Source organism: Pundamilia nyererei, unplaced genomic scaffold, assembly GCF_000239375.1.
Source record: "Pundamilia nyererei isolate P.nyererei 1_Seehausen unplaced genomic scaffold, PunNye1.0 scaffold00146, whole genome shotgun sequence".
NCBI lineage: Eukaryota > Metazoa > Chordata > Actinopteri > Cichliformes > Cichlidae > Pundamilia > Pundamilia nyererei.
The window spans coordinates 1,213,680-1,228,002 of NW_005187547.1; the positions used below are offsets into that span (position 1 = coordinate 1,213,680).

Sequence of the window (14,323 nt, forward strand, 5' to 3'; positions counted from 1 at the left end):
TTTACATTGTAATTTACTTCACTTTATTTTAAGTGACTCTATGAATTTAAATAAGTAGGAACTATTTTATTTTGATGCAAAGATTTGCAGCACGAATAAAGATAACGATAATGTTAACATATCAGTGTTATATTTAACTGACACTACAATAAAAATATTTCTGATGCTTAAAATCAATTAAAAAAAACATGATAAATAATTGCAATAGTACTTTTAGGCCATAATGGCACAGCCCTACATTCAATCAGCATCTTGATTAGGTTAGCTTGTTTATTTCAGCAAAATGCCAAACCATATTCTGTATGTATTAAAAGCAGAGCACTGCAGTTCAGTGAAGTCCAGTTTTTAGGATTTTACAGTGTTTTGAGTTATTTTGAAGCAGTTTTGTAAACTCTTGTCTTACAAAAAGATGCTAATTTGACAATTAAAGGTCTTCTTACATGTCACATTTCAAACTCAAAAAGCTGAATGAAGTCTTGGACTGACTGTGCTATAATCCAAACACAGACAATAAAGGTCAGAGGAGAAGGGACGAAGAGGGAAATAAAGAAGAATAGAAGCTGCAGTGTGGTTGTGTCTGGGGATTGATCCCTCTAGGAAGCACCCGGCTTCTCCTCAGAGAGCAAAGTGAGGAAGGCGAGAAAAGGGGAAAAAGAGAATGACTTATGAAGACACTCCACTTGAAAGAGATGTGTCAACACTTTGATGGCACAGAGTATTGGAGTATAAAGGCAAGAAAGAAGACAACACGGTATAGAGTACAGCATATGTAAAAGGTCAAACTAAAGAAAAAGGAGGTCAAAGAAAATATTTCAGGTAGAAGTACAAACACAAGCAGCACATGTGAAACGTCAGCACTTCAGTAATGTGAGCTGTTGCATTTTGTTGCACGTTTTGTCCAATAACTTTAGAAACAGGATCATATTTTAGTAATAGTAAATAATTTTCCACGAGTAAAGATTTTTACAAACAACTGCAAATAATCGCGTGTTAATTTTAGTTCCTTAAGTGGAAAAAAAAAATCACAAGGTGTACTATTGCTAAAGTGTATTATGAAGAAAAAAATGTGTATAATCAACGGCGTGATCATAAAGTTCAACTACATTATTACTTAGCATTGATATAATACATATGAACGCTTTAGCTCATTATATAAGAATTTAGTTCCGCCAAACAGCAATCTAGCTGAGAAATCCATGAGCGAAAAGGTCAAGAAAACGTTGGTGTGACTGAGTGTGATATGCTCAGTCTGCGTTGCTTCTCACTCCCTCCCTCACTCACACACCTTTGCAAACAATTAAGATTTTATTAGCTGTTAATTGTTTTATTTGGCAGCAGATGGGGAGATGTAGGAAGCTAGAGAAGCGATGTGTCGCAAGTTGGGTGGTTATACAAAGAACAATAATGTGTTCAGATGAGACTGTTACCACCGTTAGACAACGCTTACTAATAATATGTAGATCTCCTGGGAAGTCGAGAGAAAAATGCTTCAGACAATTTATTATTTAAGAAGATTTTCAGCTAAATAATGTCTATAAATGTCTATGGAGCGCATTAGCTTGATTTATGTTCTCTCGCAGTCACTCCTCCATACAGCTCAGGATTAGTGATACTAAAATAATGCAAAATCTTCACAAGTATAGAAAAGGCTTTTACATTTTTAAGTAACAATAAGCTAAAGTTTGCTTCTTTAATTGGCATGTTTCAGAGCATCTGATCAAAACTCTGTCCGTGTCTGCACTCACCACATGTGCTGGTACTTGCTCCAACCTGGCGGCAGGCGTACCGGGTCGGGGGTAAAACTGGTTGATGAAAAGACTAGGGAATCGATAGGCTTTCACTAAGTCTATGGTTGCTTCAAAGTCTTCCTCAGTCTCTCCGGGAAAACCACAGATTATATCTGTAGCAATAGTTACACCAGGGACTCTATAAGAGAAAGAAAGACAGAGACACTTAGTTGGAATTTCAAAGTTTTTGCTATATCCTAGAAAATCATTTTAAAAACAAATAGTGTATAAAAAAGGCATTCATCTCTATTTTTATTGCTCTGAAATGGAAACTAATCCCTCTCAAATAATGGATGTCTGTCCTGCTTCTTTTTTGTTACACTACACAATTTCAGCTGATTGGGTAAAGATACTGGTAGCTACTTTGTAACACAAAAAGTGTCGCACTAGCTTTATTGACAAATTGTATCGTGCAACCAAGAGTTACAGGACACTACTTTAGATGAAAACCATGTCATAGAACATCACGTTATCAACATTTACCTTTTAAAAATCCACAGCAAAAGATCCACTTTTGCTATGAAACCAATCTACAGCACTTTAGGACCACTGGTTCATATTATCCATCTTGTGGAACTACTTTTACTTTGGTTTCACACACAAAAACAAATCACAATACAATCACTGACAGCCAACTACTACCTAATTTATTACATAAGATTCTGCCCGAGTTTGGAAATCACAGACATTTGTCCACTGCTGCTGTGCACCTTTGAACTATCTAAGGCACCACAGCATGAAAGGAGGGTGGTGCCTTTCCCCGTGGACTCAGGAGGATTCAGCCAATCAAAACCTAATTAGCAACCTCTGCTGCCGATCATTAGTATTTGATTATTGACCGGCTGGCTCATTGGATTAATCGGGGCCAGTAGAATGTTGTGGGAATAAATGCAATGATTTCTTCCATGTATTTTGTTTGTATTGACAGCTGTTGGGTGGCTTGGAAAAGAACTCCATAGGGGAAAAAGGTGCATACCTATAGGACATGACATTCCCATTGAGACTGACAGCATGTGTTACCACAAATTTCAGTGATAACACCTAATCCCAAAGGCATTTAGGCATTTATTACTATTATTTATCACTATTTCTTCCAATTAACAGCCAATTAGCCCAAAAGCCCAAAGTAGCACAAGAGAATTCTTCTAAAGACAAAGCATTTTACAAGTACAGGAATCTAAATGATTTTTTGGGAAACTGGCCTTCCAATAGAATCTTCTGTAAAAATTCAAACTGGAAAAGGTTTTAAACAGAACAGAAAATAAAATGTATATTTAAATAAGCCAAACCACTGACTACAAGCTTTCTATCAAAGTACAACAGGCACAGAGTGGAATCAGAAGGAGCATCCTCATGTAACAGCACCCTGTCAAAGACAACTCACGAGACCATTACATGTAGCCTTCTGACTATTTATGCCTTCAATCTGTTTTCTTTCCCCAGTCACTTTCCTTCTTACAAAGGCTTTCAGATGTGCTACACACACAGAAAAAGACAACTATAAGGAGTGTTTGGATGAAAATCCATGCAAAGCACAAGGTATTTGGACAAAAATCAAAACGCACAAAGGCATATTAAAGGGCCTTACAAAGAGAAGACAGCTCAACAAAGAAATTAAGAGTGGAAGAGACGCTTTCTCTGCAATCGACAATGTGATGCATCTTTAATTACATTAACTTCCTGCATCTGCAACCCCAAGATAACCTCTGACCTATTGATGACTTCCAATTGGCTGCTGGTCATTAATATTAAATCACAGCTTGCGGGCACAGGCATCCTTGACCTCTCAGATCTGCCTGACAACTATCATATGGAGAAGTGGAGCTACGTTTAAAACGCAGTGCAAGGAATGGTCAAACGGCTGAATAAATGTATAATTCCCGATCGTTCATTAAAACCGATTCCTTGAATCTTCTGAAACTGCAGTTCTACTGAGTATTTCAAATAACTAACTAGTGAAGGCCTGTACCCTCCTACAACAATCAGTCAGCTAAAGTATCCTGAAAATGAGAATATATATTTCATTTTCTGATGATGAGCCTCCCAATTGTGTCAGTGTGGCCTACAAGCCACAATTAAGAAAGCCTGTGCATCACATGAGATTTAATCACACACACAAAATGAAAAGCTCATCTATTCTAAGGATAAAAGAAATACTGAATAAACTAATTTACTGCTATTTAAAGCTCTTGCTCATATAGTCCCCTGAGCTGTTTTATTAACGCAGTGGTAGGGAAGGTAAATAAAATTAGCACTATGAACAAACAAGCACTTTTTTCTAAATACAAAGACGTTTCTTGCATCTCCAGAGGGCATGTATATCTAATTTGCTATTGCCCTTGGGTAGTGGTGGCAGTGAGGAGTTAAAGGCAGGCACTAGGTGCTTTTCATTTTTGTAATACTACTAGAAACTCACACATTGCTGCTATGAAGAAAAATGCACAATTCAGGCCAGGGGTGCAAAATAACAGAAGAAAAATGGAATACTGAGGGAAAGAGCAGGAACTAGTGCGAATCGACTTCTGTGGCTTTTTCTTTCGGTGAAGGAGAGGGTAAAAAAATATGCGTGCGCACATGTGTCATTTTGACACCTCTGCCTCCTCCAGATCTAAGGGTGACAGAGGTGTGATATGTGATACTAATGAACAAGAACCACACTGATACTGTCCTTGTTAAAATGAGAGAGGAGAAATGGATCTTGTTATTGTTCACCTTTCAAAAACAGAGAGTGTGAGAAACAAAGAACCAAAGATAGACCCAAAGAAAGAAAGATGGGAAGTAAAAAAAAAATCAAGGAAAAGATGTAAAATTACATTTCAGCTCAACTCGCTTTCAATTAAAGCGGTGCAGAACAGAGCTATTTTTACAAACTTCAAATCCCGAAACACTGGTTTGTCTTTTTAACCTTGTATTAACATTTGCCACAAAACACCGGGCATAATTTAAACAGCGGATGAGGCATGCATACGTCTTTGAATCCTTAATAAAGCCTGCAAGTTTTCTATCCTTCCACTGAATTTTTTAAGCTCTATTTTACACCTATACGCCTAGAAAACGCTTTCTGATATTCAGTAGCGCTCTAATGCTGCTCTTACAACTGCTGCTTGTGAGAATTTTGAGGACGCGCGCTTTAAAAATGCGTAGTCTAAGGAGCTTGGAAAGAAAAGCGTCTGGACTTCTTTGAGTTGCTTGAAGATGTTTCACCTCTCATTCAAGAAGCTTCTGCAGTTCTAAGAGTCAGTGATGGGGAGTCCCAGATTTAAACCCAGTGGGAGTTTCCCCCCAAAGAGGGACAAAGGACCCCCTGATGATCCTCTACCTAATCACATGAGCCAAGGTGTGAAAGCGGGTGTAGGTCCCAATCAGCCAGGGTTTCGGGTGAGCTCATTGTGAAAACTGGCCCCACCCTATCATGTGATTTCTGATGACCTGGATGACTGAGAACCTTCAGACATATTCAAAAATGCGTGTTTTTCAAACCAGTAGACAAACCAGTAAAGATTTACCAAAAAAAACCCCAAAAGTGTGTGTGGAAAGGAGATAAACAGAAAGCAGAAAAGGACATTTCCATAACTGAGGCATTAAAAGTGAGTGAGTGACAAAAGTGTTAAATAAAGATTTTATATTTATTAAAGAAAAGCCCACAGAGGGTCTTATTTGCCACAAAACACAGACAAAAATAAATGTATGTTAAAAATATATTGTGAAAGCATCATCATCAAAGTCTAAATATGAAGCTTCATATGTTAAACTCAGCAGGATTTAAATAAAGCATAAACATCCTCCGCTTTCACCCCTACTGACAACTTACAATCTCCCCGTATATGAACCATAAACATATATTAAGGATGCATGAAAACCTGCATTTAATTTGGTCACTATTTGATGAAGTCCGAGACCATGGATGATGTGTTATAATGGAAAGCAAATGAATACCTTATGAATATATTACACATGTGAAGAGAAAAGAAAGAGTCAATCGCTACTCTAATGACTAATGGTGAGACTTCAGCAGGTGCTTAAAAGGCGCTGCTGAAGAAAATCATGTGTCTTTGTCTGTGTATTTTCCTCTCTGTCACTTCTGCTCCTGCTTCACTGAGGCAAATGGACAACACCCCCATAGACAGCAGCCTCCATTAGCTATTAATTAGGTTTTAGTTAAGTTTTGCACAGGAGGACAGGGAACCATCACACGAAGGCTAAACTCTACTATTAAAATCTCCAGCTAATCCCTAATCAGCCTGGATGGGCTGAATTAAGCTTCAGAAATCTCACCATCAACTCTTTGTTTGCTAAAGACTTCACACGTTCAATACATGCGTGCACGAGTCCCCATAGACACAGAACGAGCCTCGTCATCGGATATTTAAAATATGTGTATGTTCGAACAACAGATGCCTGTGAACGTGGCCTGTGCCAAAATGAAGGCACGGCCACTGGGACGGGAAACAAACCAAAACGCAGCAAGCGACAAAATAAGTATACGGTATAAAAAGGTGGAGGAAAGAAGGATGAGATTGGAAGAAAGACAATCTGGGATGGTAAATATTTAACTATTCATGTGTGGGAAAGAGACCATGTCTGCCATCTGTGCTGCATTCTGTGTGTGTGTGTGTGTTCTCTGAAATGATAATGTTTGGCTCAGTCGGGCTCCTGTAGCGTAAGAGTCAGGAGGTGAAGAGAAAGAGATACGGCAATGAGAAGAGATGTAAATTAAGAGCTTTGACAGATTTTTTGTTAAACGCAAAAAAGTTTGCAAAAATCTCTTGAAGAAACTTCAAGTCCTACATACAATCACATTAACATGTAACCTGACAGCTTAACTAGAAAGTGTAATTATGTGTGAGGAAGGGAGAGAGCAGCAGCTGTAATGAGACTGAAAACAAATTCTGTTTGAGAATTATTGCGGGAGAATTTCAGGTCTGACATAAGCAGTGCTGATGTGAGGAAGAGCAGTGGGAACTGCGCTACGGATTTCAAGCTTTAAGATCCATCTGTCCAGTCCAATACTCTAAAATAAATAATCATTCATGGGTTTTTTTCCTCTTTTTGTCCAAGACAGCAGGGCACTTGAAAATTCTAGCTCTAAAAAATAGACCGGTAAATGCTTTAGACTCTCATCTATTACATAATGTCCCTCTCTACACATGATGAACTTCTAGAGTCCCCAAGACAAGTCACATCAAACTAAAGAACGCTAAAGGAAGCCTGAAGAATATTGGGAGCCCATTCTTTGATCAGATGACAACAACACCTTCAGCTAAGGTGGCCATGTTGGATAAAAACCTGAGCTGTGAATGTGACGATGTGGGGCTGCATAGGGACAAAAGGTGTCTTAAAGAAAGCAGCTTGAAATACTGTAGCTCACAGTATTAATATGGCTTAACATCTCTCTCCATCCTGAGGTGGTTTCTACTACTTTTTGCTTTACTAAATGTAAACTCTTGATATACTAAGTTGAAGAAACAAGCGATCCGTTTGCAGGGATACACCCTCTTCTGTTGTGTCCTGCGATTCTTCTGCAAAAGAGACAGAAGGAATCTAAGAAAGAGGAAGGAATAAGGACACTTGTGAGGAGTGTAGGTAATCACTCACACACTTAAGTGTTTGATTTAGCTGTGGCAGCTGGAGGTAATAGCACTGTCATGTAGCAGCTCAATTTACAGGGAAAGACAAGGAGAAAGAGGCCTGCTTGGTTATCACTTACTTTCCTCACCCACTGCCACTATCACGGATGAGCGAGAGGGGGCTGTGAATACCAGCAGAAGACATGCCAGGTGACTGAACAGATAACACAGGAGTTAGAGGCAGATCAAAGCTGCGAAAGTAGGGTTTACGGCTTCACCGTGGCACTAATATAAACTCGGGTTACTGTTAGCAGACCTTAATGAGTGCACCGGCATAGAAGACAAAAGAAAATAACAATAACTTAATATTCTCACAATTTGCTATTAACTTAAAGATTAGAAGATGTGAAAGGTTTTAGAAAAAGAGGTTAGAGAAAACTGTGGCAAGATTAAGAGTAGGGAAGTGAAATAAGAGTGACTGGTTAGCAGACGGAATGAGATGAGACAGGTGATAGTTTCAGACGGCACCAGAGGAAACTATCAGAAAGACTTTCTAAGCCTGTATCGTTTACTTTTATTTTCCTCAAGTCCCTGATGCCTCCCAGTCTAACTTGTGGGTTAAAAAGTAGAAGATGGAGCAACTTTTTCAAGTGTTTTAATGTATATTTGCAACAATTTATGCGACCATTTCTTTTGAAATAATGAAAAAAACAACTATGTAATAAATGTATCTTATGTTTATTTATGCAGCATCTCACTATCTGAAATTAAAAAAAAAAAAAAAAATCTGATCTTGGATATCAGCGCAAATTGGTTGTGCAAACACGCTGGCTCTGGTGGTCTCCTGAAAGAATAATAAAGTTATTTGTCTTTAACCCTGCGGTGCAAAATAACCTCCGTCTTTCTTTGCAGCGGGTCATTTATAAAGATCGAGGTGGCTGCTGTGGAATGAATGGCGAGCCTACTAAATAATGATCCCGCTGGAGTCATCTGTAAACTTTATCATTTAATGAAACAGTCTGAACACAGCAGAGCAGAACTGCAGTTCAATTTAACACACTCGCTTACACATGCTGGCACACACATACTTCATTAGTCTCGGAGAAGGGTAATGAGAACGCACGCGTACGCATTCCATTAGTCTCAGGGAGGAGTAATAAGAGCACACAGACACCACAAATCCATCCATTCACACACACAAACAGTTATTTTAAACACGTCTCAGCACAGACACCCACGCGCACATCTGAAGACTTGGAGGAGGGTAGCGGTGCAAAGGCATCCCACTCACGACTGGTTAGCCAGGTGTTAAATGGACTGACCCTTTGCACTTTATTTCATATTCATCCAGCCTTCATTGGCATAGCAGTAGCATGTAATTTACCATTCCACTCCACTCTCCTGACCTGACCCTGCAGATATAGATAAGATCTTGGCATCAGATAAATGAACTTAAAAGCCTCACCTGAAGCAAATGAAAGGTAGACACGTGTAAGCTTTGGTGCCTTCTTTACTCAGCAGTTCACCCAAAGCAAATTTGAAATATTCAACCTGAATGAATAAGACAAAGAGTGCCATTTATAAAGTGATAAAAAAGGAATTCACTTAAACCGGCTTACTGAAATTTCAATCAAGTAGTTGCTGTATTAAGTATTGATAATAATCAGCCTTTTTATAGTAAAGAGTGATTGTATGTTACTCGCACTGAAGATTTCACTCGATTTACTTATAACAACACTGTGTGAAAGTACTGAGCCGGCACTATTTATTTATATATTGCTTCCAAGCAGCCAGACTTTCTTGTACTTTTTTCTAAAGTGGTCTTGAGCAATGGCTCATAAGCCACAAACTGCAGACCTATAAATCATTCAAGCATTAAAAAAGAAACTAAGTCACGGAACGAGCCAGTGTTGTGTCTACACAGTGAACCAAATCTTCCTCAGGCACTTTTTTACTTGCAGCCTGTCACAAAAACACAAAATTTTAAGATTACCAGGCATAAAATGCTGTTTTTGCACCAACAAGGTGCATATTTCTGCGTGTTGTGTAATGTGTTCCTTAAAAAATTGACAGAAACTGAACAGGTAGAGGAGAAAAGAAGAAGTGGCTGGCCTAAAAGATAGCAAAAGCTGATTGGGGTGGAGGGGGGGGGGGATACAGCAAAGACATGCATCTGGCCCTTAAAGTGATGCATCTGCTGTTCACTTAAGACTGTTTGCTGAAGAAATGGCTCTAATGTAAGGTTAGCCATAAAACAATTATTAGAGGGGGGAGGAGCCTTCATTTCTCAGCATAACCATGATGCAAAACACACTGCAGATGTGGTAAAAGCATATCTAGAAAACAAAAAAAAACACAAGTCATGGATTGGCCTCCTCAGAGAACAGTACAAAAGGAAACCAAAATCCAAAGAAGAGCTTTGAATGTCCTTTAAGAAGTCTGGAGAACTATTCCTGAAGACTACTTAAACTTACCAGAAAGCTAAGAGAGTTCAGGCTTTGTTGAGAATATGCCATGCCACAGACTTTGTTTCTGCATATATATTTGCTCATCTTTCAATAAATCATTGCAATTATTCCTATATTTCCAGCAAAATATAAAGACTCGATGTCTAGACAGTCAGTTTTTAAGCTTCAGTATTTCTTTGTGTTAAAAAACAAACAAACATGAGATATGGGTGCGCAAAACAAGCAATGATTCAGTTTGTAATAATCTTTAATCAGAATAGAATAGAATTCAACGTTATTGTCATTGCACATGTCACAAGTACAAGGCAATGAAATGCAGTTTATGGGCAAATTCAGTTCAATTCAATTTCATTTATATAGCACCAAATCACAGCAACAGCTGGCTAAAGGTGCTTAGAAGCACTGCAGCTCATGAACATCAGTAGGTGTTTTCCTGAGTGAGAAAAAACCTGTCCCGCAAAATAAAGTTGTGCCTCTTTATCAGGTGAACTGCCCAGTAAAACCAGAGTTACAGAGATCGGAGGCCAGGCTAACTGATTCACTTTCTGTCACTCAATTATTTTAACAATGACACGACGGGGGTGGGGGCAAATTAATGTCATCAATCATTTTGGCATGTCACATTAGAATGAATCTAGGGTACCATTGTACAATTCACTAGCAACATTGCAAAGAAGGGTGACTACAGCCTTGGAGGCCTGTGTCTTCTTAACATAACAAAGCATGACATTGCAGAATCCTCCCATCATGTGATCCTGGAGCACATCTGTGAACCCCAGAGATCACTCAGAGGTTCAGGTGCACCCTGGTACAGAAAGAGCATATGGCGCAGGATTGCCTCCTGATAAAGTGAAAGCTTGCAGGAAATCTAAGTCTGATTGTCTTTCAGTGTTGCAGACATCTGAGCATTTCCCTGGAGTAAATATTGCCTGACATTAAATCTGATTTAGGTGCTACTAATTTCAGTTTCCACCATGCAAGAGCAGCATTTAAGCACAGGATTAAGTGGAATCATTATTAGGGTCAAGGATTCTCATATTAAATTTGATTTCACTTAATTTCTTGTAAGTTATTTATGTTTTTACCTAACATCACAATGTCATTTTTGAACTCCTTATAACAACTTAAAATAAAATGGGTATGGTGTGAGAGAACATAGTTTAAAGTTTAACTTATTAACTTTGGTAAACATTGCTGGGTCATGAACAGAACTGCAGTGGGGGGAAATTTCCTGCCATGTTTGTGGTAAAAATTATATATAAAAGCAAATCCTGATAGCTGCTTCACTTTTTACACCAATTTCTGAAAGGTATTGACTTCACTTAAATCAAGCTTAGTGTGTTATACTCAAACTGTAAGTTGAATAGATTTGCTTTATGCAACAAAGTCTGCTGCAACTTCATGGTTTGTTACAGTATTAGCTTAGGAATCAATGTGCTGTCCTCACAACTCAGAATCAGACTCATGCAATCTGCTGCACACGAGTAAAACAATTTAAGTCGATATTTTACTTCATGTTTTATGTTTCCTGTGGCCATTGCCATTTTCAATTAAAGCATCCACATTTTAATGTTTTCCAAATGCAGTGGTTTTAACGGGAGTTGCAGCTTAGCCTGGAGTTACTAAAAAAAAACCACCATTTATTCGATTACATTCAAGTTATTCATTTTAACATCAGTGTTGTCAGAAGATGTGACTTTCTATTTTTCAGCTACATTAATGATGATGAGTCGATTGTCTTATATTTTCAAACTGCCAGGAGTCATGCAGAGGGTGGACTCTCGATGAGGAGAGACGGCGCCTTTCACGGCGAGTTCTAGGCTGGAGGCATTTTAATATGTTCGACACAATTACCGGACACTTTAAAAGCTATTTTAAGTTTAAACAGTTGTTTTCGGTGCTGTTTGCTTGTCGTTTCTGCAATAAAATGATTATGAATCTGAACGCTTCTCTATTTTAAGTGTTTCGTTTACCTATCTACCTGTATTTGATGAAGCTTTCCAGATACCTTGGCGTTAGCACGTTCCAGAAAAAGGGTAGTTCTTGGCCAGATAGAGCCATGCCGGTATCATTAACAATACAGCATACTACTTATTTTTTTGCATTTCAAAAAATAAAAACACCTGCCGAGTCATCTAATCAGGTTCTTGGATTTACTGACTTCCAACTCTTTCAGGAACGCACCATCAATGAAAAATCTAGTAACCAATCACAACACATTACTCTAGTTTGTTTCTGCAGTGCTGTAGTGAGCTACTCCTAGCATATTCGAATGAGAGCCATTCACGCCTTCGCTAGACAACCTGGTTTGCCATCTCTGCTCGTCATTCTTTCCCGTTTCTGACAATTTCTGGCATTTATGAAGGTTTCCTTCACAGTCGGTGTCTACAGAGCTGAAAATCGTAGTTTTCTTCTAGAGTTTAGAAACACAAGTAGTGGACAAACGGCAGAAGTTGTACTGTCGTCACTGGTAAGCAATCAACAGTACCTGTTGCCCAGCGATAACGTTTAACAAGAATAATACTCAAACATGTTCAACTGTCACACAAACAGATTCTAATACAACCCTGAGTGAAACTGTGTGGTTCTCAAAGGCAGGATGACTCAAACACTAAACAAGAGAAATCTGATATCTTAAAGAAACTGAGAGGTGAGTCAGATGCTGAAATATGACTATGTCCCTGTATGTGCTTAGCAGTATCAGCTGAGCAGCAGTGAGTGCATGTGTGGAAGCACATGGAAAGTTAACAAGTTACTGCTTGGTTTACTTGGCGTTCCATTAGTGTGTTTTGTTTGGAGGTTGCTTGTATGTCCACATTTCACTGCCGTGCTACTTTGTTCCACTCACTCAGTGCTACTCTGTTAGCATTCCAAAGGGTCTGTCAGAACAAGACAAAGTCAAAGTGTTTAAACCTGCTCTGCATGACCAGAATGTAGGGGCAACTGAAAAGCTGGCATGTGAAGAAGAAGTAACATGATTTCATGTGGATAAAGTCTATCTGGGAGGGCATTATTAGGAGCTCAAACTGTTGTTTGTTAGGGGCTCAAATGTGTTTGCAGTTTAAAAGTCATTTCTAATGTTCTTCCCTGCCCAAAAGGTTCCAGTTTTTTGACTCTGTTTCCTCATATCAGCTATAAATTTTTAGCATCTGACTTCTGGTACGGTGAGACATGTCTTAGGGATTTTGATAGCCCATACCTGGCTCAAAGGTAATAATTTGTGTGTGCTTTTGCATATTTTAAAAAGCCAAACTGAATTTGTGACTGTAAAATGATATATTGAAGCAAATCAAAGGGATGTTTTACAATCAGAGGACGAACAATTACGAGGAACACAAGAGAACAAACCAGTATCTTCAGATAAATTCAATCCTATACATTCCCAGATCATAGTTGGCATATTGTGTAGGAATTGAAGTCAATTTTATTTATATAGCGCCAAATCGCAACGATAGTCATCTCAAGGCACTTTATATTGTAAGGTAGACCCTACAATGATACATACAGAGAAAAACCCAACAATCACACGACCCCCTATGAGCAAGTACTTTGATGACAGTGGGAAGGAAAAACGTCCTTTTAACAGGAAGAAACCCTTGACAGAACCAGGCTCAGAGAGGGGCGGGGCCATCTGCCGCGACCGGTTGGGGTGAGAGAAGGAAGACAGGATAAAAGACATGCCGTGGAAGAGAGACAGAGATTAACCCGAACTCTTCCATGGCATGCATTTTTAATTTCTCTTTGCTATTTGGGCTGATTGGGACCTTATGAATGTAAAAACACAGAATTATTTTATTTTATTTTGTTTTACCCAATTTTTGTTTCTGAGAAATATAAGATCCACACATGAGAACATTTGCTTTACATTTCGATAGAACAGTGGCAGCATAATGTTCCCGTGAGTGGATACAAGGCCCTTGTAGAGCAAAGTTTAGTATTTTGGGCTAGACAAGCCAAAATGAGATCTCCATATATGTGGACGCCAGGTCCTATGAGGTTAATGACTCAATGCAGAGAAGTCTATTCACTCATAGTAAGTGAAAAGGTGACTGAAGAAGAAATACTCATTGCATCATGGGGATCCCCCAGCAGCCTGTGCCCATTGCAGCATAACTAAGGGAGGATTCAGGGTCACCTGATCCAGCCCTAACTATATACTTTAGCAAGAAGAAAAGTTTTAAGCTTAATCTTAAAAGTAGAGATAGTGTCCGTCTTCTGAATCCAAACTGGGAGCTGGTTCCATAGAAGAGGGGCCTGAAAACTGAACTCAGGAAGCATATGTACTTTCCCATACTAGTGTTAAATACAATGTGTTTGAGGAAAAAGAAAAACAAATAACCCTGTTTGATTTAAGTAAATCCATAAATTGTTTACCAAATCAAGTAACTGTGGTAACTCAGACACGACCTCAGTCCTTCTGAGAAAGATAACCTTGAAACTTATGAGCTCAGCCCACATCAAAGCATTTCATTGATAAAAATGACAATGATAAACTACAGTT

General features: G+C 38.7%; 1 protein-coding gene across 1 annotated transcript in view; it reads right to left on the reverse strand.

Annotated features, from left to right (window-relative positions):
• The window catches only part of cdkal1 (CDK5 regulatory subunit associated protein 1-like 1), a 246,637-nt gene that overhangs the window by 67,833 nt on the left and 164,481 nt on the right, over positions 1–14,323 (reverse strand). The window contains exon 11 of the mRNA XM_005744624.1: positions 1,746–1,926. Within this exon, the coding sequence (XP_005744681.1) occupies positions 1,746–1,926 (181 nt within the window). The remainder of the gene's footprint in view (positions 1–1,745; positions 1,927–14,323) is intronic.